Consider the following 27,225-nt stretch of genomic DNA (forward strand, 5'->3'; position numbering starts at 1 on the left):
TCACTGGGAAAAACAATTTTACTCAGCATTATTTTAAAAAAAGCAAACAGAAAACAAAAACAGGATTGCATCGACTGAATGGCTTTTCCATAGTGTTGGACAGCATCGTTGTGAAATTCTACTTCAAGCTAATTACAACTTTGGCATTAAAGGCTCCTAACAAGAAATCCCTTTGGGTAACATTTTAATCCTCAAGTCCTTCAAAAGACTCATGAGGCTTCAATGAGGACTTTCAGAGGGAGGGTTCAGGGTTTCACAAAGGCCTTTCAAGATTTTCACACAATCTGTGGTTTGAATCTGTTAGTGTCTTGGTTGTTCATTAACTTGAACTAACATTGCGTATAAATGTTTAAGAGCAGCTGTCTGTTTCTAATGAGAACACACTAAAAATAGAGCATTATAAAGGAACATTTATCTGGTCAGACAGGCCTCTGAAAAACCCTGAACCAAACCCTTAAGATCTTTCTGAGTGGGATGTTTCACTTAATAGCTGCATATTTTTCACAAAAACATATAGTAATTATATTCATACCCTATTTGCATATACGATAAATACTATCTCTTTGTTAGATATAAATCTGTGTCATCTTTGGATCTGTCCACTTCTTTAACGATTGTTATGGACCTTTAAAGGCACTTTTGGGATCATAGTTACAAAATCAGGCATCTTATTAAGGTAAAAAAGGATCTAATGAGGCAAAAATACCATCTATTAAGTCCAATTCAAAATAAAACATAAAAAAAACAGCTATCAAGTATTTTCCTTAAATGCTTTGATATGCTTTTCACTGAAGTATAAATGGCTTAAGCTGCCAGACAACAGTACAAATGTCCTGTTGTGCTTATTTGGCGAGACCTTCAATAAAAGCAGTGCATGAAGCAACAGAGTATAGAAACCCCACAATCCTATTCAAATCCCAAAATCATGCACGGGGATTTGCAAAGCCAGTAAGCTTACAGGAAAGGAAAAAAAAAAGCCCTTTTGACCAGTTTTTATGAGCATCACAAATCAGACAGCTGACAGTCACAAGACCGTGATAGAAAGCCGAAAGAACAGTGATTGTCGTTCTCTGTCCTCTTAAAAAAGGCACATTTGTTGTTTTTATATCTGTAAAAAAGCTTGTTCAAATGTCTCAAAAAATTAGTGTTGCACTCTGAAAATAGCAGCAACAGCTTTCTGTTAGAATAATTTTCATTTGGTTGAATAAGCTCACCAATATATACTGTATGTATGGCACAAGTACCTCTTTTCCTGAACCTCTTTGGATTAATAAGGTAAACATGTATATCATACCAAGATACACATTTAACTGGGTACATTCATCTTGTCCAGCAAACAATAATTCCTTATTTTCCACAAATGTTCAAAAACATAATGAAATACAGCTCTGGGTTTGAGCTTCGACTTGCAGGAAAAAAAATATTCCTCTCAAATAATTATTTTCTCTGTGCACATAACAGCGCATCCTATGATCTGAATCCATATAAAAAAAACTACTTGGACATGTTTGTCTAAAGCTAAACAAAAAGCAGAACATCCTGAGCTTACAGTACTTTGGCTTTCTTTGCAGAGTTTTCATCACGTTTATCAAAACAGAAACAAACCTTTATGTATATCTATAGCATGTTAACACATCAAATCACTGGTTCAAAAAAGACAAACAAGCAAATGTCATTGTAAACAACATCTCAAATAAGATTTGAACTGATTTGATGGCAGATAAACATGATAAAAAAAAAAACCCACAGGATTAATTTCCTATGGTCTGTATGGCTGAGACTTATTCCTGACAGGGTTCACTAGCTGTGCGTGTTGAGAGTTGACAGCATGCCCATTAAATGTGAAACCCCGACTGGGATCAAAGCGCAAGCACTGGTCAATGGAGCTGTGTGTGTGTGTGTGTGTGTTGTAGTGTGTGTTGTAGAGTGTGTTGTAGTGTGTGAGAATGTGCAAAAACAAGAGCAAGACAAGCATTAAGCGCAGCACACATGCAATAACATAACTTGAAATACAAAATTAAAAGCTGAATATGAAAACCCTGTGCCCTTTCCCCCGAAAACCATAAAGCAATCCTAACCTGCAGATTTAGATTAATACAAAAAATAACATCATATAAAAAATAAAGACGAACAACCCAATTGAGGAAAATATGGTCTTCTCCTCTATGAGCTGCAGGAGGTGGTGGGTTCAAGGTGAGGTGGTGTCTGGCTTTTACATGACGGAGCAGTTCTCCGGCTTTGCACGGCCCTGGAGGAGGAAGAGGAGTTGTGATGTTAAATGTGGAGATGTTAAGGTCAGCTGTTCCATGAAATGTCTAAAGTAATTACTTTTTTCCTAATAAACCAAAATACAATATAATCAACATACACATTAAATGCATTGCCTGATTTTGTTATTCAGTGGTTAAACATTAATGCAAGTTATTAAGATGATTTAAGAACAGTTTTAAATAAAGGCTGCTTTGTTTTACAGATCCATGACTTTCAAACTGAACTGTGATACCTGATCACCCAAAAATAATTATATAATTTGATTCTGATTGTCGAGAATTCAAAAATACCAAAAGCTGTTTATCAGTACACCTTGAAATAATCTAATGCTGGCATGTGTCATTGTTGTTGTTCAGCCAACCCAATGAACAGTAGGTTGGCTGAACAACCGACACTGACATATTTGTTGTTTTGCTGAAACTTTCTGGAAAAATCATTTTAAATTAATTATAGAATGAGAGGGTCAGACACAAGACTTTTTATTAAGTAGTTCACTTTAACGACCTGGGATTATTGGCTTAATTCACTCAATTATTGTAACCAGTGATAAAATCATCAAATGTCATATTTTATCATGAACTATAGTAGAGTCATAGTCTGCTTTATGCCAGTAATGGTACCTTTCTGGGCTCGTTCCCCCCCATGAAAAAGGTATGTCCCCCGAGGCCTTCAGGTAGACCCCCGCTGCCACATCCACCTGGGCGGTCCGCCGTCTGCCCGCAGGAGTCGCAGATCACCGTGCGGCTCCGCAGGTTGTACTCATTGTCTCCCCCGCTCGTGCTGTGAGCTCCCTGCAGGGGGTGATACACAACAGAGGAGTTCCTTCTCACTGCGGCTCCACAAAGACAAGCTGCAGGAGTTTACAGAAGAGGCACTTACCATGTCATCGTCTTCATCCTCGTGGAACAGGGTGCGTGTGACCTTCCTCATGGCCATTTCCTGATGGTGAGTAAAGAGATAAAAACATGAATTTGTTGTAGGAAAAAAGAACATAAGACAAGCTCAAATCAATTCAGGTGAAGTCGGACCTCTCCGTTGGCGTTGATAAGGATAGTCTGCAGGAGGTCGCCGGCGCCCCAGGAGCTCTGGTTCTTCCACACCAGGTCAGTGGGGGGGTTGTGGGTTCCTCCTCCAGAGGCTGCCCAGATCTACGAATGTCAAAGGTCAAGAGATTGTGATTGGGAAGAGTTTTTTTTTTTTTACTTCTGTCCAAGTTTAAATACATTTATTACCAAATCTAACATTTTCTAAACCAAATACTTGTTAACAAATCAATCAATGTTCAGAAGTTTGCCGTCTTCTTCCCTGCAAGTTAGCATTTTGATACTTTTCTTGATGCATTACTGCCATCTATTGATCAGAACATTAGCACTAATTTGTACAGACAAAATAGGGACCCACTCATTATACATTTTCCTCAGTAATACTCCTCATGGTCAAAAGGCTTGTTTCACGGCAAATCAAGCATGGACAAATCAACAGACCAATCTAGAGAATTTGGTGCAACTTACAGTGACAGTTCCTCCGGCCTTCAGAGTGAACTTGTGGGGAAACTTGTAGATGATGGGGTTGGTGCTACCTACTACTCTCTTCACCTGCCAGTTAGCCAGAGATTGATCCTGTGGAAGGAAATGAGAAGAGGGATAGGTGACAGAACAAACCATTAAAAATCAAAGATTTAATTAAAGTTTTTATACATGAAAATTGTACTGATAAACACAACAATCCTTAGAATATTCTGGCTTCAAAAGTGATACCAGAATGCAAATTTTAACCATTAATTGGTTTATTATGCAATTAAAAAGAAGTATATTATATAGTCAGTCTTAAAAAAAGTTACCAGCTTTTTCTATGGCAGTCTGAGTGGCATGAAATCAAATAAAACCAGGTTAAAGGGTTTGAAAATCCAGCTGATGGATGGAGCCACTAACCTCGTCGGCCTTGTTGCTGAGACGGATGAACTTGCCCTCCAGGTCGACTTCGTCCACTGTGACGCGGCCGCTGGCTGAGGCGTTCTGGCTAATGCGAGTCTTGGTCACAGAGCCTCCAACCATGCTGGAGGTCTCGCTGTCGTTGTCATTGAGGCGGCGCTTCTTGGCAGTGGCTGTTCCGGAGGAGTTGCGGCTGCTGGAGGCAGGTGCCGGTGGCAGCCACGAGGCCGGAAGGTTGGAGCGCACGGCTGATCTTGCTGTGGGAGGAGCCAGAGGACCGTGTCACTGTGACCTTGGCGGTGGGTGTAGTGCCGGGTGAGAGACTCAGCCTGAGGAAAAGGAAAACAAGAGGTTCTAATGTTTGGACCAAAGCAGTGTACAGAATCACTGTTGGTAGAGCCTTTATATACTGTATCTATCTCTTGCTTACTGCCCTGGGACTCAGATTATATAACCAAGCTTCTCCAGTGCTTGAAGCTACATTTTTAAAAGGCAAAACTGACCTTTTGTTACTGCAGCAGCAACTGTAGGAAAAGCGTCAGAACTGCATTTTCACATTGCTGCTACTTTAAAACCATTCTTAGTAACAGTTCTCTGCCTGCCTGTGATTGCTTTCCCTGAGCCTGTACGTTGTTCACTTTTAGTTTACTGTGATATCGATTAACACAAGCGTGAAAGTAAAACTCTGGCTGAAGCCTGGACCTGATTCTCGAGACACTGTCTTCACATAAAAAGAGGCTTAAGAACCTCACCTCGCCTCCTCTCCCTCCAGCAGCTTCCTGTAAGCATTAATCTCCATGTCCAGGGCCAGTTTGATGTCCAGTAGCTCCTGGTACTCCTCGAGCTGCAGCTGGAGTCGACTACGGATTTCAGAAACCTCCCGCTCTTTATCATCCAGTCGCCGCCGCATCAGATCCCGCTCCCTCGACATCGCCTCCTCCAGCTCCCGCACCTTGGCCTCGCTCGCTGACAGCTGATTCCGACAGAAGACACACAGAAAGGTTAGTAAATTACAAATAATTAGGCAGTCAGTACACTACTTGTAACAGCACACACAATGTGGGTCTGCTTGATGAGCCAGGTGAAGCTGAACGTTATAATAGTCAATGGTGCACAGTCATCCACAAAACAATGTGTGTGTGTGTGTGTGTGTGTGTGTGTGTGTGTGTGTGTGTGTGTGTGTGTGTGTGTGTGTGTGTGTGTGTGTTTGGGAATACCTGTTTCTGCAGCATGATGAGCTGGCCTGACATGCCCTCAATTCGAACTCGGGACTGCTGCAGCTCTTCATGACTGGTTCCCAACAAATGGCTGTTCCTGTCGGCGGAGTGACGGGCATTCTCCAGCTGACAGACGGAGAAAAGGTAAAGTCAGATAGCAGTGTTGGCTCCCTCCCCTGAACAACCGGCTAAAACTGTGCCGTTTGAAATACACTCAGAATCGTGTGCCCCCGTTTTTCAAGGGACTGTCATCATTTAAAGGAATACTTGAACCTCTGTATATAAATGACCAATGAGCAGCTCATTAATTTGCGAGTACCACTAATAGAGAGTATCAGCCTTTATTTGACTCTAGGTGGCGCCAGAGCCATGTCTAATGCAGTGTCCAGTCGTACCTTTGAGTTGTAGGTCTTCTCCACCTCCTCCTTGTAGAGGGCGAGCTGCTCCTCGTGTTGGGCTCTCATCTCCATCAAGGCGATGGCCAGCTTACTCTCAAACTCCTGCTGCCGCCCGCTGACCACCTCAGTCATGCGAGAACTGTAGCGACGCTCGGACTCACGCCGCTCCTACAGACACAGAGGGGTGGAGAGGTCATCAGTCTCAAGGGCAATTACTGTGAATTGGGATTTACTCTAGTAATGAGACTACTCAAATTGGGACATTTTATATTGATGTGCGGCTTATTCTGTTTCAGGCAATGAAAAATATAAGAGACTCCTGCCTGTAGAAAACCTGTTATGGTCAATAAACGTCATTGCATTGATAAGTAAGTTGCTGTGGAGTAATTATTTGTTTTCAAGTACAGCGCTAAGGCAGAGGAATCCACATCACGGATGACCTTAAAGCAACTCCAAGTTATTATCACTGTAGCTAGTCAAAATGATGACTCCAATGACAGCAAGAATTAAAATCAATTTTTATACTTTACAATTTGTATATATCTTTCTACTTATACTGTGTTTTATTATGTATGTGAAAATAAACTTGGAATAAAATAAAAGGAGAGGTGAGAAACAAGAGAGGAGACATATCTGAGGGGGAAATGCAAAACAAACATGCAGGAGGTTGGGAAGGGAATCAATATCCTGTGGAAAAGATGAAAAGTAGGACAGAAGACGGCTGAATAAAAATAGAAAAGTTGAGGTGAAGAGTAGGAACCTCGTTGAAGATGTTCTTCTGGAACTCCAGTTCCTCCTTCACGGTCTGCAGGCGGTTCTCGGCGTCCACTCTCCTCAGCATCTCATCCTGAAGCTGCCTCTTGGCATCGGCTAAGCTGCCGTCCAACTGGGAGGGAAGGAGAGAAGGAGGTGGGAGGGGAGAAAGAAAGAGAAATGTTCTTTAATGGATGCAGTTTTTTTTTATTATTAAACTAAGCCCAGGACTACTTGTAGTTCCTGATTGTGGCCAGTAGATGAAGCAGAGTCACAACTGTATCTACGTCAGTCCTAAGGTGAACTTCATTGATAAAACAAACAGCAGGGAAAGCAACCTTGTCTGCCTCGCCACCTTGTCCTCATTCACAATCAACTGCCTGGAGTGTTTACAAAAAATGACCACTCCCATCTGAGATTTCTGCACTCAAGAAACATCAGTCACTGCAGCTTTGCTGATTGTTGTTTTATTGGTTTACAGAATGTTTGTTTTAATGTAAATCAAGACGATTTTTCTATGATCTCAATTTAGGGGGATGTTTATTGGGGATAATAAAATCCAGCGATATGGATTGATTCAGTTATCCAAAATCATTGATAAATGGTCATTCGGATTCGATTTCATTTAGAAATGCACATGGCTAGTCTTGCATCTAAACTCTAGAAAATATTTGCACCTAAAGATGACAAATGTAACACTTTAGTAAACAGGGCATTTTTCTTTTCTCTCTTTGTTTTATTGAAGATTCTTTCCATTTAAAAGGTCAGCTGAGTTTATATAAATATGCTAAATGGACATGGACAATGATTTATTCTAAACTCGATTAGAGGCCCCTGAATTAAATTGAACGTATGAATTGTGTGGATGCAATAGAGAAGATGCCCTGTGTCAGCTGAAATCTTCCTGATATTAGTGTAGTTACAAAATAAATAAAAACACTCGTAAAAAAAATGGCATTTCTGATATCTCTCCATGCTTTCTGAACAGGTTTTGCCTTTCCTTTGACCCTGAGAGCATGCTCCCTCTGCCAACAACAACAACCATGCAAGGCTTCAATTATAATACCGATCTTTTTACCTTGGCCAGCTGGGCCTTGAGGTCCTTCAACTCCGCCTCCAGGGTCCGCTTCTCCCCCATGGCCGTGGAGAGGGAGGCTTCTTTAGAGTTCAGCAGGGCCTCCAAATCCCTCAGCCTGATCAGAGCCGCCTCAAGGTCAGACTCCTTCTTAGCGTTCCTGTAGAAACACGAGAAATGTCAGTTCACCTTCCCTTCAATACTGTATGTGACATGTCATGTGTGGCGGTGAGCTCTTCTTGTTCTCTGGCGATAAGGCTTGTCTGTGTATTTAAGACCATTTTCTTTGACACCATTTGGCCTCTTTGGAGCTGTGTAACTCATGTTGGTCTACATCTCTAGCTGATAACTGTAAGTAGGTGGCATTACATCTAAGATTACCTTATTCTAAAGCATTTCCTTTTTTCTGTAAATTACAGCGAACAGCTGGTTCTTGTAAGATGCTTTACAAAAAAAGCTGCCTTTGTAGCAATGTGTTTGTGTCATGAATGCACAAAGTCATTTTCTGTGAGGGTTAAATGATAAAATCAATTCTCTTCACCCAGTTAATGCATTTCTTTAGTAACTTTGAGTCCGGTTTATCTTCCATTAAAGTATTATATGAGCTAAGTCAATCATAATACTAATGATGAAATATTTTGTGTCCGCTCAAAGTGAAACCTGATAAGTGTGCTGCAGTGACAGACGTTCTGGACGACACAAACTGCCATTGTACAGTGCAGTGCAGCAGTTGTCCCGTTGATGGGAACACATCATCATGCCGTTATTAGACTGCTGTACCGAAGAGTGCTCATTAAACTCTACCTCGAGGGAACCCACGTTGCCTAAAGAGAATTGCTGTTTGACGCGCATGTGTTAGAACAAGTGGGCCACGCCTCTGCTCTAACCTCTCTACAGGATCCAATTTAAAGTTCTGGTTGGAAATAAATATCTTGGAAACAGCTATGGAAAAAACGATATATTCCCAGGAAAGGATAAAGAGCAGAGGGGAGAGAGAGAGGTTGTAAGCAGTATAGATGGCTCATGCACAGCCAAGAAAGAAATGGACTCCCTCTTATTCTATCTGGCCCTGTAGGCTAGCCTTTATTGTCACTAATAACGGCCATCTGCCAGGGGGAGATGGCTTCCAGGCTGCCCACACAGACCTCAGAGTCCTGCGGTCATTGCCAGCCGTGTGAGAGAGTGCCCAGCGTAACAATAAGAGGCAGAGCGAGCTACAGATACTAAGCACAAACTCCACTTATAAAGTTACTCCACAGCGCAAACATGATTTACAACAAAACGTAAGGTCCATTATCAATTCACCTCAGAAGTGAAACTATTATTTATGGGTTTACGATACAACAATTTATCTATGACTGCATTCAATAAACACCCATAAGAGGAGCTCGAAAAATGCAACTGTGCTTCCTCAAATGGTCGATACAAAAGGGACAAGATAAAGTGGCTGACTGCTTTAGGGAGAAACAGAAAGTAAATGGAAAAAATATGAATGAGTCTTTTATGTCCTGCAAAAAAAAGTCTAAAATGAAATCCAGGGAAAACATATCCGTGATGTTTAACAGATGTACAATCAAGCCTAGAGAACTTGAATGGGTAATTATATAAAAGCCTCCCAGACTGCTCATTGTTCAGATTCAAAGCATTACAAAAAGAAAAAGAAAAGAGGAGGCACAGCTCAGTGTTTGAGTGAGTCCAAATCAAAATCACCATCATGGCCGCCCAAACACATGGATAAACACACGCACATGGACAAACATATGGAAACACATAATAACTTCCTGTAATGACTTCCTGCATTCAGTACCTGTATCATAGGGATACAACACCAAGTTAAAACAATAAATCTGTCGTTTATGAAGATTACAGTGCTCAGTTTTTACCCAAATGGTTTCAGAGGTAAAATACATTGTGTTTCATAGTGAGTTTCTCATATTTAGTACACCCTCATTGTATTACACTGCATTGCTCTTTGATAAATGTACCTAACAGTGTGGAAACTAAAGAGAAGTCTACAGTAACTCAACATGACCTTTTCCAGAGACCTTGACCAAATTTCAGTGACCAGATGTCTGGACCAGATGTTCATGCATTCATTTCCTTTACAGCAACGTAACCTTTCATATTTATAAACACCTTCACTAGTAGGGGAAAAATACTATTTCTTGTTGAGATTGTTGACGTGTTGATTCAACGTTACCGTCATTTCTGAGGCTGCAGTTTGTGGTGCTGTTGAGTTGTATTGATTATAGTTATTATTTACAACTCCATTAAAGCTATGACTGTAGGCTGAATAACATAAAAATACCCCTTTTTACTGAAGGCATAACTACACACTGAAGACTTGCAGGAATCCACATGAAATCAACATGTTTTACTCATAAAGACGCTCAACAATGTCACTTTTAACACCCCAGGTGTGCCAACACTTGAGATTACTACGTGTGAAGAACACACACATTCTTTAACATGCAATGAATTGAGCCTTTTAACACAGGCGCACCATATGATCATGTATGAACATCAATCAGTCTCAAAATACCTACAGGACAGATTAGTAACTGGGGTAAAATGACACATAGTTACTGGTGTAAAAACACTTTAAAGAGCATTATCTTGTGGCTATAAATATAAAATACAGCTCCAGTTTGGGTCAGGCTTGTAAAATTCTCTAGGTGTTTACATTTCTCAAGACTGCTGCAGTTATTGTGCAACAATTTAAGTTTGCGACAATATCTCTCATTAACACATTATACACTTTAATAATAAACCCCAAATCCACCAGTTCTGAGACAAAGAGCAATGTGTTTTGATTTTATTTACCATGGTTGTAAATGCATTAGTAATGTGTAAACAACTATTTACTCTCATTCACTTATGAGTGATAAATATTAGTTGAAACTGTATAACACTGTCTGATTTTAATGCATTTTTCAATGAAAGTGTCAGTCTGCAGGCAGAAGAATGTGTGTGGAGGTGGCTGCTGCTCATTAGTGCTAATAGGCCCAGTAGATCAGCTCTAGCACTGAATTAATGGAGGGAAGTGGGTTTGGTAAATTCACATCCAGCTTGAGTGTTTGTGTTCTCTGTATACACAAATACGACATGGTTACCGGTAAGTAGGTAAAAACCTCACTTAAGTTTTTACAATTTGTACCGAGGGCTTGTACCCATCCAATAGTTTGGAACACTTCACGTTAAGAGGCCTGATTGGGTTAACACATGACATTACAGGAGCATTAAAAAGCCAGCTGCAAATTAATATCACAGGAAGAACCTCAGATATTTTTTAAATGTAGATAGGGTGAGTTTACAATTTATAATTATTTTTTCCTATCAATTTCCCAACAAAGCTTGACGTACATGTTCTGACCGTCAAGCGACCCCAGTTCTTGCTTTCGAGCATTCGTGCTTCCTCTGCTAGCAAAAATCCAAATTGATCAAAACATGTGATGATGAAATGACCAGATATATTTTCACTGTTTAAATGGTTTTACTATCCTGTTAAAATCATCTGAATAGTGGATGGAAACACAACAACAACAACAACAACAACAACAACTGTGGCTTCAGTTCAATGTCAGAAACACAAAGCCTGTTCTATAGACTGTACTGTACTAAACATCTTGTGTTTGTTTCTGGCACCTCTAAAATGCTGCTGCTGGAAGTTGGATTAGAACAGAGTCTGAAGATAACTGAACGACGGTGGAAAACCTTTGTGTTTGTGTTTCTCTCAAGTGCATGTGTGAATGTGGGTGTGTTTGTGCATGTTTGAGTCTGTTCTGCACTATGTGGGAGTGCTGGCTGCAAACACCGTGTACACCACCATGTGCGTTAAGTGCATTCGTGTACTGTATATGTGTGTGCAGATGCATACTGAAAATGTCCATGTATGTCTCTGCGCAGGTTTTATTCTTATATACTATTTACATAACGTGTGAGTTCTTCATGTAGGCGTCTGCTTGGGACTATTTGTTTATATAATTCAGTATGAAGGGTGTAATTAGAGAGCCTCAGCATAAATATACTCAGATTTTATGTTTACATCAGCGCCTCACAGCTTGTACTCTGAGCACATGTGGGGAGACACTGCAGTTCATTTTTAACAATCACACTTGATATTTACAAAACAATACACAGTCAGAATGAGGCTAACAAATTTGGTACTGAGAATGGCTGCGAGCCAACACATGAGCAAACAAACGCAGGTTACATTTGGGAAATTAGGTAAATAAAGCCCAAAAAAAAGAAGCCTGTTTCATCAAGATAAGGGAAATCGGTTGCAGGTAAAACAAGGCAGACTAGTTTTCTACTTTCATCCCACGCACAGGAGTCTACACAATTAAGTAAAAAAAACAAAACAAAGATTCACAAAAAATGTAATTATTTTTAAGCTTCGATATTAGTGCTCGTTAATGCAATTTGTTACAGAGCAAATGGAATAAATGACATATTTTAAGGCACAAAGACAAAATGGGAGCTTTTGGATGGAGTCAGTGTGCGATGGGGGAGAGGAGAGGCTGGTGGAGGGGGGAGTGTGAAATGGAAATGCGAGAAAAAAAACAGACAAAAACAGAAAGGGAAAGAGGGGGAATAATAGAGACGAGAAATCTGAGGAGGAGGAGGAGGAGGAGGAGGAGAAGGAGGAGGAATGCGTTGGCTCGGCTCCCAGCCTCATGGATGACTCACAGCTATCTTTGTCCGGCCCAGTAAGGAGAAACGAACCCCGCCTGGTGGAGTGAAAAAAAAAACCCTACTAACCCCCCCTTGTTTTGCGATGCCGTTACCGTGTCAACCAAGGCCTTGTTACCAGGCCTGCTAGTATGCCGATACAACCGCGCTGTGGACGCAATGGAATAAATTTTAAAAAGTGTCTACTTTTCTGTGCCCATTTTCAAAATACCTCAGGATAGTGCTTTTGTACCCTTCTGTAGGAAAGTACAACCTATAACTCCTAAACCAAACACAGGAGTTACTCAGCATTAGAAACATAAGAACAGATACAAAAATAAATTAAAAAGGAAAGAAAAAAGCATCACATTTTTTCATGTATCATTTTGAACATTAACACCATTTGTATGTTTATAATTTATGTAATACTCCTGGTTTATATTACGGTAAATCTCTCAAGTTAGAACTGTGTGCTGAATTATCTTGTTCTGATATCTTGTTATTTATATAATTCTTCTCACTTCTGCAACCTCGCTGCAGCAGCATTATTTCTACGGCAATATTTTACATATTTTGTCTTGAGATTGTCTGTTGCACTGTTGGAGAGCCTGCCTCTTAATATTTTCATTGCCAAAACTAAGCTGTAGTAATTAATAATAAAGCCTTTGAATCTTTGATTTTTTTAATATAAGGCCACTCAGCAGACCTATACATTTGAAACACCTCATCATATTAGCTTTGCACTGAAGCCTCCCCCGTTTTTTTCCAGCTAAGCAAACAAAATACACACTCTTACTACTGAGGGTCACTTAGACTATTATTCTGTCGGCTATTGGCTGCATTTGATCTAGTTTAAAATTCAGAATAAAACATATTTCTGTCTTCATCTCCTAACCGATCGAGATGGAATGTTTTTTACCCACTCTTTGGGATAATAGTCCTGAGATTTCTGCTGCTACCCTGGTATAATTGAGCTGAATGGCAATTGTTTTCATTTGTAAATGTAATTTAACATCTCTTTCCAGAAACAATGTCCACATTACCCTGGATAATTCACAGACCTCACTGTCAACAGTTTTCATAGCGATGAGCTGATGGCATACTGCCTGGTTTATCAAGGGTATGAGAAGAAGAGATTTTCCTGTTGTTTTTGGAAACATCCTTTGTTTTGGACAGAATTTAAATAAAATGTACTTACAGTGGTGGCAGAAAAATTGGGCAAATAGAATAGGTTTTATGGTTAGTGACTAGAGATAAGTGAGATTTTTTATATTCTGTTTGGTTTTAAGGAAAGCTAAACAACTTGTTCCCCTCTTTGACGGTAACAGGGGGAAAATAAAGTAGCTGCAAGGGATAGAGAAACCAACATGCACACACCGGCACCTGGGAGCTGCAGCCTGTGCTTGGCCCCCCTGGAGCAGTAGAGGGGGTCAGCACTTTGTACATGAGCACATCTGCTAAAGCCGTAGTGGAGCAGGAGGAGGGGGGGGGGCTTCTCATTCATTTCACCCACCAAAGTTTTTTCCCCTGCGTGTGTTTCAACCAGTTCCTCTGTATAAGAGGTTGCTATAGCTGCAAACAATTCGGCACCTCGCTCATTTCCTCTAGTGCTATACAAATAACTGTCAGACATGCGGTGTGAGTGTCCGTGATCCATATTGTATGTTACTATGTAAACACACACCCACACACACACCCTGTCTGGCAAGCATGTGTGGGCACGTGTGGGTGGGGTTTCCCCGATGACTCACTGCTCAAACTCTCTCGAGAGAAGAAGGGGTTCTCCCAAAGTCCCCTTTAGATTGTCGAAAAATGTTCCCTTTTCCAAGAATAGGCCCTCTTTCCTTTTTCCACCCTGTCTACGTTTAGTTTAAACCTTCACAAAGTGGCTTTATGTGACTTTAACACTTGAGGGAAAAGGTGACTAAGGGGAAGGTGGATGAATAATGGGTGTTCAGTAAACAAACGCAAGGGCCCAGAAATAGACCTGGCACCAGGAGAAACATGCTGCAGTAGAGTCGAGTACTGTTGAATAGAATTAAGTGACCATTACAATAAAGCACATTCTTTGACACAGGCTTCAACTACATTTTCATATCATTTTGCAATTTCTTTTCTTTCAATTATTCATAGTGGTAATAAATAAGTTCCCAAATGAATTTATATCAGTATTTCTGTGACTAATTCCAACGTCTCTTTTATGAGAAAACCAGGATTATGACTATAATCAAAATAATTCAAGAACACATTTTTATTTCATTGACTTTTTTGTACACATTTATTTACAGTAATATAAAGTAAATGTTTGGTATCACAAATAACCACACGGTTTATCTAATTCAACAATAAATAATCTTTGCAGATTAAATAAAATCTGACTAAATTAAAGTACATCTGCAATACAGCAGGTAAAGACATGAGGTAAATCACCCAGGATGTCAAACAGATAGCAAAACGATCATGTGAAAGCCATTCAGTCCTGCAAGGAATTTCTTCGGGGCTGTTCCAAATGAGTTGTGCAACACCCTCCCAAAGAAATCGCAGTAAAATAAACATTACAGGCTGGCACATGACTGTTTCCTGTGTCTCTTAAGGGATACGGAACACAATATCAGGGATTGTGTGTGTGTGTGTGTGTGTGTGTGTGTGTGTGTGTGTGTGTGTGTGTGTGTGTGTGTGTGTGTGTGTGTGTGTGTGTGTGTTATAAATCACAAGAAACCAACAACAATGCAGCCTCTGCCAGGGGCCACCCGTACACATCCACATGTGGCAGATGGGAACAGAGTCGCCAGTGTTTTCCAGTCCTAAAGCCGAGCAAATGTCGACCGTGTCTGATTTCAGGCAGCAGACTTCTGACGCGAAAAGCCACAGAGGGAAGGGACAGAGAGAGGAATTGCAATGTTCTCTCATGTCAAACTCATCGTTCGGTTTCAGCTTTCTCCAAAACAAACTGAGTCAACTGAAAAGAAGCATATGTACTCTTTGTGTCATTCATGCCTGCGCCAATTTGCATTTGTTAATGCAGTTCCTCAAACACAGCGTCAGTCAACAACTGATGAAAGAGAATGGTGTCCCACCTTAGAAAAGTGTGACCTGAGACAGCCCTTGTTCCTCCCTTCATGATCAGTTGATTATTCATCTGAGTAAGTCAGCAACGTTCCAGTTCTTTGTGTTAGTTTATAGTCTTTTTTTACGGGTACTGAATCAGATAAGCTGCAATGATAGGAACAAGGCAAGGCCTTAAGAATAAGCCTCTTCACTTATTTCACTTTTCGTTTTAGTGTCTTGAAATGAGCAAAAGTCAAGATAAGAAGTGTTAATGGTTACTATGCCCACTACGTGTTACCAGTTCTCAAAAAGAAATCTGGATCAGATATGAAATCCTTTTGAACAAATCCAAATAGATCACAATGAAACATGAACCATCTCTTGTACCTCAGTTAGCAATCCACATAGTTGAGATTCGGGTGTGTCTCCATTTGCATCCTGGAGTCCGATTGTAATTTGCATTAACAAGAAATCTCCCCATTGTATCACCACCATAACTGATCACTCATTAACAGATTATTTTCTAGCCTCCCCAACAATGAGGTGCCGGGACTGTTTCCAGCTGCACTGAGTTAGTATGAGAACTCCATGAGTAGAAAGAGTGCTGATAATGTTAGCTTTGAGCTAAACAAAACCCATGTGGAGGTTTATAGGACTGTGATGAGCTCTGGTCAGCATTCTTACGCTTTTGCTTGCACATGAGGGAGAAAAAAAAGGATTTGTTGTTTGGAGTATAACCAAGATCTGGTTGTGGGTAGAGCCTGGCGATCGGGTGCTCTCACGCAACAGGCGCAGCATACAGGAAATGCAGGAGAGCTCACTGATGCAAAAGGCAAGTTTGCATCGGGAAAATGAAGGGAGGCGAGTTGTAAAACTCTGAAAATGACACTGTCTAATTTCCTGTGATTGTTAAAACTCTCCACTGTGTCCTATTCTCTATGCAAACCCCACCCATCATGCCACAAGCAAGCATTTTTTTCCCTAGTACTTGCTGAGCCACAGGAGGTGTTAGAGAGTGAGTGTGTGTGTGTACACACTGCTTTTAAAAAAAATTAATCAGCTTCAGTTGTGCACATGTTTACACAACTGTAAAAATAACAGAGGTGCACTGCTCACAAGGTGATATAGATTTTAAATTAATCAGCATGTCCAATTATTTCACCAAAGTAAAGCAAACTGTAACTGATGAGGAGCCACATCAAGAAGTGAAAACTTGGCCCCTAATCACATTTCCTCTGTCCTAACAAACAAGAGTAAATGCAGAACATCTGAAAAGCGTCGGATTTATTCACTGTTGAAAGAGCTCCCTCAAAAACTCAGTGCCCTGTTTAGATTATATAGTAGAACTGCTCCAAACATCATTCAACTTAAATTATTGTCAGAGTGAATTAGTTAGGCTACAATGCACCAAACCTCGCCCCCTCCATCAATCGGCTGGTCTGGGCTGAAAGAGTGAGCCAGAGAAAGAGAGTGAGCAAGAGAGTCTGGAGTCCCACCATCTTAAAGTGATTTACCCAGTTAGTCCATGTGCGAGTGAGTCATCGAGGGCTTTGCTGACTCTGAAGGCTCTATGGAAACTATAATTAAATAAACTCCACACACACACACACACACACACTCACAGCAGCCTACCAAAAACCCTGCTTGGTACCAAGTTCTGGTCCGCTGAGGTCCAAGACCGGCTTTCATTACTCGCACACCAATAAACCCAACAGAGACGGCTCCATACAGCAGCCATTCAGCTCGTTTACAGGCATGCCACAGCTGCTTGTCATTACAAAGTATTCTGTTAGGGGCCAAGAAAACCAACAGTCAACAAACCAGAGAGCCACACCTGCATAACCAGTAACAATACGGGATGTTATTGGGGATCGGGAAAAAAAAACACTCACAATAAGATCGTGGTGAATTAACATTTTCCAGATTACTGTGAGAATCCTCAGTGACTTGCAAACATATACAGCTTGCTGTCATAAAAGGGCAAAATTAGAGCCTGATTAAAACATTCAAATGTAAGACAGAGCAGAGGCAAACAATGTGGTAATATATATTTATATCTGATCTGTGGTGAAATAAAAAAGGTTTATATCTTAAAATATAAAGTAAATGGATTGCCTCGTCTAAGTTTAATTTGAAAAGTTAAGCGTATTTTAAAGATTGTCATAATTATGACAATATCAAAACTGCAATTACTTTGGCCAGGTGCAAAACATTTAATCAAAGTAATCCCACAATTCATCCATTACAGCCCCAAACTGTTCATATTTACATTAATCTTATCACTTATTTATCACATTGTGGACAAAAAAAACGTGCATTTCTCCTTTAGATTCATTAAATCCCTTCTGTTTTATGTACAAATTCATTAAAGAAATATTCTTGCATCTCTTTGATTAATGTTGGGTCTCAATTCTGTATCACTCTGATATTTAAAGCACTAAAAATGATTATTAATGTAATTTTAAACAGATACTTTTTACAGGTTAGTGTTTCTAATATTGTGATGCTAAGATTGTTCCCATTTACATCCCTGCTGGAAAACACCCAGAATTACGGGCTCTTCACTGCGTTCTTATCTGCCATGGCAGGACTTGATGTGACACACAATTGTCTGCTGTCACATAATACAAGCTGAGATCATCGTACGGGAACACAGGGTTTCCCCCTCGAGGCAGCTTCAACAACAGAGGAGACGTGAGATCAAACGGCATGAGGGAAGACGTTCAGCAGCACGATGAAATCTTCCGCTGGTGGCTGACGGTGGTTCGCAGCCTGTCTCTGGCCTTGGGGAGCGGGACTCATGACGCTGAGCTTTCGAGTTTTATTTAGTTCCACATTTAAACCTGAGAGGGTGCAATCTACAATAAGACTGATTAGAGAAAGATAGACGATTTTCCCAGCAGACATTTTGATGTCATTCTGGAGTGATTAATAACTTTAATGAAAGCAGTTGCAGGCTCCGGGTATTGTGCATGTTGTCTCACTGCCATGACTTACTGGGACATTTTTTGGGGGGGTTAATCCATTGTTCATTGAATTAGTTCCACCTAAGCGTTTCTGTAATGACAAGTGAAAATGCCTGCCTTTATAAAAAAGGTCTATTGGTGCAGTAACTATTAAAGACAAGAGGATATGTTTTGTAATGGCTGCTGGCATTGTTTTATGGTGATGGAGTCAATTCAATTAATTGAGTGTGAATGTGGGTGTTTGACATTTAAGAATGAAATATCAGGAAGTATGTTTTTTATTTGACTCACTCTTACCTATTAAAAGCATGTTACAGTCACCCCAAGTCTGCATTATTAGTCTTTTAGAGGTTTAAGGAAGGTGTATACAGTTGAAAGTGCCATAATTGCGACCAAAGCTATAACAACGTACTCATTATTTAAGAGCTTTCAGCAAAAAAAGAATCTGTAAATATTTTACCTTTCGAGTCTTTCTTTTCTGGGAAGGGGGGGCAAATAATCTCTCTGGTTACAGCTTCTAAAATGGTAAAAACATGCTGTTTTTTAGTAGTTATATCTCTTAAGGTTTTGGACTGTTGGTTAGACAATACAAGGCAATTTGAAGATGTCATCTTGCAGTAAAGAAATAGTGATACGAATCGTTCTTGTTGAAGTATAACACTTTTGTAATGCAGAGCCTGAGATGCTCAAGTACTTTGACAGTCTCAAATGCCGTCAGATGTTCTGTCCCAATTGAACAAGAAATAAAAGACAGAATTAATGTGGAATCTGTTGCCACCAGACTCTTGAACGAAACAGACGAGGCATTTGAAAGCCTCGACAGCACGGTCAGAAGTGCAGTGCAGGCTTGTTCTTGTCCATTTTAGGAAAAGACTTTGAAGGCAAAAATGTTATCTCAACAATCTTGAATGAGTCCTGCTGTTATCTACAACTGGCCCTATAAGAGTACGGATGTGTCACCTCAGCAACGCATTTAAAGTTGAACACAAAAACCTTACCTTTATACAAGACCACTTCTAATGACGCCTCTGCCACCACTTCCTTCATTTTAGTTCCACTTTTCTCTCACATGGTTGGCTAAATATTTCAGGCTTTTGTCTATTTCATTGTATGCGTTGCTTAGAGTGTGAGTGTGTTTTTTTATAATGTCAGTGCAAATGTCAGTGCAAATGTCAGTGTAAATCCCAAGATATTGTAACACCTGAAAATTCAGCTTTACATCTGAATGGTCTATTATGAGGAAATGTAGTTTATGAGATAATAAACAATTAAAGTGTGCGTGATGATGAGCTATCTATACTGCAACAATATATAGGTCTTATTCTATGGAAAGAAAAATATTCCAAAGAAAGGAAATGGGAATGTGCAGTGAGATAAGAGCACTTCCTGCTGTGTCCTCCGATAGTCTCTCTGAATACTGAACAACAACAGTACAGTGTAGCTTTCTGTGTTTTAGCTGCTCCTGGACACGTTACACCACATTGTGTCTACCACAGCACCTATTCAAACAGTTTACATAAAAAAACACCATTGTTTCAAATGACGCGCTGCAACCAAATGTCTGAGAGCTGCATTTTCCTGCAGCCGCACCCCGAACCACACTGTGCAGACAGGTTGGGCAGACGAAAGGTAAATCCCTTCCCTTAAGTATTCAAAGTAGATCTGATGCAGAAAAGGGTATGGCGGTTTACTTTCAATCCCTACAGTGGAGTAGGATCCTTATTGTTGAGGAAAGAATTACCCCAGGTCCATAACTTTGACCTAGCTTATCAGTTTTTACTTCCCTCGCTGAGCACAGGCCTGCGACCTTAGGGTGCAGTGCTCTCCGTTTTTTGTCTCCATATTCCTGCCTGTTGCTGTCAGCTGAAAGATGTGTTATAGTGCTTTGGCTGTTTTATCTTGTTATGCAGAATGTTGATTATTTCGCTCAGAACCAGCTAAATACATGGGACTGGGTTAGAAATCTTCAGAATTGGTTAGGCAAGCACTGTGTCACAAGTTCCAGCTCTCCCATGTCTCATGTGTAGCAACTCCATGCTCCAGAACTTTATATTACACTTATCAGACAGACTTTGACCCAAAGGAGCAGTTCAAGGTTTAGTAACTTACTAAGAAAACAGGCGCACACTTTTGAATTGAGACAGCGTGTAGCAGGAACACAGACAAACGTGTACCACAGATATTAACATGTTGTTGACTTATTCAAATGGCTTCACAAAAAATATTTTAGTTTAATATCAAAAAGCACTAAAAGAATCAGTAAATGTGTGTATTTAAGAAGCTGGAAGCAGTGAAGCAGCTATTTTGTTCACATATAGGCATACATATTTTGTAAACAATAACTGAAATCTCCATGTGTATCCTGTTAACGCTGTGGTCATTTGCCTGGGTGGAGCTGTAATAGAGAACGAGTACCGCCAGTGACACTGAGCAGACAATTTACCCTCCAGGCTCCTGTTTCACAGCCAGCAGCACAGCTGGAGGTTGGTCTGTGTACAAGACACCAGCCAGAAGCAATATGTAAGTAGTAAAGGGAAAGAGGAGTTGAAGGTCTTAGAAAAACCTGTGAAAATAGTTCTGTAACTCGTGCTGTGGCTCAGGGCTCATGTTGTTGAGCTCAGTAAAGTGTTTTAACTCTAGACTTCATTTTACTGCAACATATTCCACCCTCACCTGCTTTTGCCAAGTCATGTGTATTTTGCTGGGGGGGACAGCATGTGTTCCCGGTAGTAGTTCCGCATACAAGGAAGTATGTGAAGGGACCTGGAGTCATGCCTTTGGGCTAAACAGTTGTGTCCAGTCAACTGAGCTGCACACCTGTTGCTGATTTTCTGTCAAACATGAGAGCAATAACCAAGGACACCAACGAAAAGTCAACATATTGTGAGTGTTTGTTGTGCTGCATTCTGCTGAAGCTCAGCTCAGCGGCCGGTAAAAGCAGCCCGTCACACAGTGGGTATTTATAAACCTCACTTCTTGTTACAGTGAGTCCACAGTCAGCCCATTCCAGAGCCCATGAAAAAAACCTCTGAGTCACCACATGATCACACAGCCGAGCAGAGACTTTCAGAGCTCTATGGCAACCAAACACTAAACAAACTGTACAACAGATAAAGCCGGAACAGGCTGGGTTGAGTGATCCCTTTTCCACCAAACATGCGTCAGAAGAATTTTTCTTTTTTTAGAAACAATAATGCAGCAGAAGTTGTCTGTGCTTCTCTTTTTTCAAGTTGGTTGAGAATTACATTGACATTTGGGATTTTATGGAAGTGAATAGAAAATATAATAAAACTGCTCTCTCAAAACTCAGGACACACACACACACACACTTTGTGCAAATGTACAGACCACAGATTGATGAACTTGGGACAGGCCCATGGCAGAAACGAGCATCATCAAATTTCCTGCTGACCTTTTACATTTGTATTCCTCATTCCACATCTAGTGCTGAGCCACACCCATTGAGTTGTGTGTACATGAACAAGGACATGCTTAACAGGTCACATTCAATAATAATGTCACCTCAGTGAGGAGAACACAATGGCACTAATTGGGCGAATCCCTCCCTGCTCTGTGCATTCACTGTTACAACACTGAAAATATGAGGAATAAAGGCAAGGAATCTCTGTGCTACAAAAGCTGTAAAGGAGCACATGTAGTCAGATGTCAAATATACTGTAGGAGTGGTAATAGCTTTTAGTTTTCTCAGACTCCTCTTACCCAAGGTGCACTTTGCCAAGACCATGACACATTCTTTAACCGCCTCTACTGGCTGAGGTCTACAGCACACATTAACCCAAGCTCAATCAAAGCAGAGGAAAACACTGACAGCATACCGGGCCAGAGGCAAGGTACAAAAGAAGTGAAAGTAGGAATATTAATCGCATGCTCTTAATGCTGCAACACCGGCAGTTATTATTTGTTACCTGCCACACAAGTGCCAGGTCACTTTTATGTGACTTGCATGTGACATTTTCTTGGTTAGATATTATCTCAAAGCATTGTGCTTACCTTAACTGACTTGACTTCTGTGCCACTAAAATTGTTGTGAAATAATTATTATTACCACTGCCAGGGAGGCTTCAGTTTCCATGTCTGTTGGTCAGTAGGAGTACGAGAAAAACTCAATTGTCTTGGTGGAAAGGATGTGGCATGGGCCAAGGAAGAACACAAACAATCATTTTGGAGCAGATCAAAGTCAAGGGGGGGGGCTGCAAAAAATATTTTTCACTTATAGTTTTGGCAGAGTCTGCCTTCCAAGTTTCTATTTTCAAATATGTCACTAGTCCACAAGTTTCTGGATCCACTGCAATCTGTGAACACCTGGCAGCATGCAAACAATATAAGTTCATTCAAACACAGATGTTTATTCTAAGCTCCTGTCCATAGTGCTGATATTGTGAAATGTCATCACATACTTTATAGTTTGTTGCAGCCCAGTTGTGTCACACACTGTAATGAAAGACATTCTGTCATCAGGGTAGTTATTGTACCTTCACAGGTTATGTGTTAAAGGTGTAGCCCGTTGGCCTGGAGGTGTGTCATTTTCAACATCCATCGGCCCTAAATGCAACATAACTGACAAGTCAGACCAAGTAATCGACCTGGAATGTATTCTACGATGCTAATGTTATGTTTGGCTGCGCACTCTTCACTGCATTTCTGCTCAAAAATGTGTGTGCTGCACCACCTCAGTTGTAACAACAGGTTTGAGCTGGAGGCGCAACGGCACAAAAATGTAAAATTACAACATTCAGATCCACAAGTTCAATCACTCTGACTGAAGTAAGCAATACGATGAAAGGTTTTGGAAACACTTAAGAAAACTCTATGCTGAAATGTTGATGGCTCTGGAACATTTAGAATAATGCTCATTCTAAAAAAAAGAAACTCAAACGCAAGAAGAATGTGTACAGTATGCCATACTGTAATAACATTGATACCGTCATTATCATTGTGCTATTGCAGCTTTATCTTATCCTTCATTTTGTACTGTGCTACAAAGTAAACGTACTTGCCCATTATGTGAAAAGCATATTCTTCTCATTCACCAGTGAGACAGGAACAAGATCAAGTTACTGTGAGATCAGTTTCCAAAGAGGCAGGGAAATCCCACACAGAGTAACCAGACAACAGCAACTAAATGTCATTTTAATACTGCAATTTGTTATGGTTCTGCTGACGTTGAAGTGCAACTGAATGAAGGTTTTGTTATTAATGTTTTATCCCAATGCATTGCAAAAAAAGGAATTAATCGATTGCATTTTTTATAAAGCAAAATGTTATGTGGGCCTATAATATATGATCTTGTACACAACCCCTTTGTGACATCACTATTGTAACAAAGCCACTCCCTTTTAAACCCCACCCCCAGATGCTCCTCCTACCTGGCTTTGAGGTCCTTGTACTCCTCCCTGATCTTGCTCAGCTCCAGCTGCATGCGTGCTCGCTCCTTGGCCACCTGGTCCAGGGTTTTGCGGGCGTCGGCCAGCTCCGCCTCGTAGGCCGCCTTAATGCCCGACATTTCCCGGGTAACACAGCTTTCTGAATCATTGATGCGCAGTCGCAGACCGGCGTTCTCCGACTCCAGCGAGCGCACCTTGTCGATGTAGACGGCCAGCCGGTCATTGAGGTTGATCATGTCCTCCTTCTCCTGCAGCCTGGTGATGCGGGTCGGGGAGGAGGCACCTCGGCTGGTGCGTTTCTGGCTTGGGGTTTCCATGGTGATAATGGCTCAGCAAGAGGTGCAGAGGTGTGAGTCACTGGCTGTGGGGGACGAAGGGGAAGGAGGCGGAGTTAATGAAAACCATCTGAGCTACTGTACCTTCACTAGGAATGCATTGCACAAAAATCCTGTGTTGAATCACACTTCAAACTTTAAAAAGGAGTTGAAAGTGAAGAAATGTTCCAGTTGCGTAGCCCTGATCCCGTCAGGGCAGCCTCCTTCCCTGGCTCTACTCACAGATCAGCATGATTATGTATTCCAGCATCATTTTTCCACATCTATAAAACGTCATACGAACCCTCCTCTGTACTTGAAGTGTGGTGGGCTAAAAGTATTTGCAAAGGCAGGGCTTGTTCACACAGATGCAATTTGTTTTCCTTGGTTCTCGTTTTTTAACACTTCAGATTATTTGGATGCAAAAACCCCCCTTATCTCGCAGAAGCAGGAGCAACGGTTTTCCTGTTGAGTGCTCCTGATAGCGTCCGTTACTCACACTGTTGTGTCCACTGCAAAGTGTGACACACTGTCATAACATATGCCTCAAGTTCTCCTCCAGTTCCATTAAATTGTTGTAGGAGCAGTTACGCCACTTTGTGCACTTCACTCCTGAGTAAACATACATTTCCTACGAACATCGACCCGTACCCTCGGCTCACTCACAAGGCAAATAAAACTCTTTCGTAATTACCGTACCCAGGAATGCTTAATTAATTAAAACATGCCCCTCCTTCTCTGCTCTCCACAGACTTTGGGGTAAAATGGAGGCAATCGCACACAAAAAGAAGCTTTTTATTACTTTCCCAGCATTATCCAGTGATATAAACACCCACTACTACCAGCACCCATCGAAATTACAAAGTGTTGACTCATACCATCAACAAATGCTACAATATGCCCAGATAAGGACTTACATCTGCTTCAGATTTCACTTACAGATGAATTAACTAAAACATGTTGGGGTATTTTGAAAAAGAATGGGCAAAATAGAAAATGATCCTTTCAAATCAAACCTTCAAAAAACTATGCTTCCAAAATGGCAACTGTAAGAACACTTCAAGCTCTGAATCACTGAATGAGAAAAGCAATACATTCATACAAATCTGAAAAGCCCTGCAGAGCAGAGCAATTAGGGATAAGGACTTCAACAATATTAATACATGTTTTAGTATTGTAAGTATCTACTACTACTGTAGACTCAACAGGTGTGACTTTCAAACTCCATCTTATTTCTCAGCAGCTATCCACTCACAACCAAAAGCACTTTTTCACTTAACGGCGGGAAAACCTACTTCAAATTGGTTTAGCAGTGGGTGGGCTTTGCCATCCATCTATACACTGGCCATTACCCAAAGTGCGCACCAGGACATTCACAGCCATGTGGGTGGAATGGCGCACACATGCATGATGTGTGCACACGCCCACAGGCGCCAGCCCATACACTCATAAGTGCTCTCTGGACTAAATCTGAATAAATGAAGCATCCACTCACGCTCCCAAAATGCAGCAAGTGTTAACAGGTGCTGTCTGATGTTCCACTCTTCTCTGACAGCAGTAAAATGAGCTACAACTTTTTAAAGTTACAAAGCTATTCCTAATTAACTTTGAACTATATTATTATATACACACACCTACACTATTTAACTTTGAAGCAAACACAAATAATCTCACAGGGAAACATATCTGATTAAACCTTCTTAACCTTACCTCGGCTGTGTGGAAACCTCTAGACTTCAGCCTACTGAAGGGACTAAAAGTGAAAGAGCAGGATCTTTCTAGAAGTGTATCTGCTGGTTTGAGTGTGTGTGAGCTGTTGTGAGTGTGTGTGCCATACCCGAGAGGTGCGTAGAGAAGAGGATCCGTAGAAAAATGCAGTCCTGCTCTCTGTTAGTTGGTGTGTGCGCCTTTGGCTCGTGCCCTGAACTGTTCTCCTAGCTGTCGCTCACTGCAAATGTACCTACTGCCGGAGAGGGAGGGAGCACAAGAGAGCAAGGAGGAGTTAGACGACACAGAGTGTGTGTGCTTATGGTGTGCACACACAAAGCAGCTGCTGAGCTTTATCTCTCCCTGCACTGGCGCTATCTTTCCCTTTCTCATTTCACTCAGACAGAGCCCTCGCAGACACACTGACCTCAGCGACTGCTGCAAGTGGTCTGTCAATAAATCGCAGCGACAGTGATGATACCGAACAGCTCCCAGGTGGGTAAAAGTGTGTGAATGTGTGGATTTCACCCTGCTCCACCCTGCTGCTATGATAAACACATTCTTTGCACAATTTGGCTTAAAAACAGCTTTGATAGCCAACTCAAAAGCAAATACATGGTGGAAGGAATTCAGTTTCACTTTCATCAGAAAAAAGAATACAGTCAGCAGCAGAGGTGATGTGGGACCCAAAAACCCACATCTCAAAGTAATAAAACAAGTACAAACTACATGGAAATCATTGTTCACCTTATAGCGGCGTTGTGTTTATTTTTATCCATGGCAGAAAAATAATCTTTCAGCAATCTCGTCCACTGAATCCAGGGAGGAAAAAGTCCCCAGACGTTTTGTGTTATATTCCCAGGGAGTGACAGAATAATCCCCAAAAGTCATCTTGAAGGTCTAAAGGTCTGACACTCAAACCAAGTTGATTCTGGTCTTATACTTATTTCCTCGGGGTGGAGTTAATGGAGTCACAGGTCCAATCAAGTTCTGATGTAGGGGGAAAAGACGTGTCCTGTGTGTGTATGAATCTTCTCACCATGGAAATGGAGGTTAGTCTATTTGTGTGTTACGTGTGTGTGTGTGTGTGTGTGTGTGTGTGTGTGTGTGTGTGTGTGTGTGTGTGTGTGTGTGTGTGTGTGTGTGTGTGTGTGTGTGTGTTTAAACAAGGGGCAAGACAGCGTCTCTGTTTTGGGCATGGGGCAGGTCCAGTGGCTAAGGGAGTATCCTGGCGGCAGTGTGGCCTTCCAGTGGAAAGGAGCCGTCAGCCTCTGAAGCGGCCTCTCTGACTCACACATCCCTACACAAACAGCTCACTTGTTCAGCACCGCCTCTCTTCCTCTCTAACTCTCCCTCTTTCTTTTTCCTTCCAGTTTAAGTTTTTGTGTTTCCATGGAAGTCACACAAAGACAAGAATGCCCCGGCTGGCAGTTTAAGCAACTCTCTTGAACAAGTTTTTCTACAACTGT

General features: G+C 41.1%; 1 protein-coding gene across 1 annotated transcript; it reads right to left on the bottom strand.

The window, feature by feature from the left end:
• LOC134861350 (lamin-A-like) lies at nt 1-26,649 on the bottom strand. The gene is given in 15 exon segments (XM_063878477.1): nt 1-2,248; nt 2,892-3,062; nt 3,151-3,210; nt 3,300-3,419; nt 3,783-3,890; nt 4,203-4,406; nt 4,408-4,531; nt 4,955-5,175; nt 5,420-5,545; nt 5,815-5,985; nt 6,578-6,703; nt 7,649-7,805; nt 23,718-24,096; nt 25,887-26,012; nt 26,504-26,649. Coding segments are annotated over 13 exon segments (1,959 nt in total). The 5' UTR covers nt 24,053-24,096; nt 25,887-26,012; nt 26,504-26,649; the 3' UTR covers nt 1-2,212.
• Between the last annotated feature and the right edge of the window lie 576 nt (nt 26,650-27,225).

Source organism: Eleginops maclovinus, chromosome 3, assembly GCF_036324505.1.
Source record: "Eleginops maclovinus isolate JMC-PN-2008 ecotype Puerto Natales chromosome 3, JC_Emac_rtc_rv5, whole genome shotgun sequence".
Classification (NCBI taxonomy): Eukaryota; Metazoa; Chordata; class Actinopteri; order Perciformes; family Eleginopidae; genus Eleginops; species Eleginops maclovinus.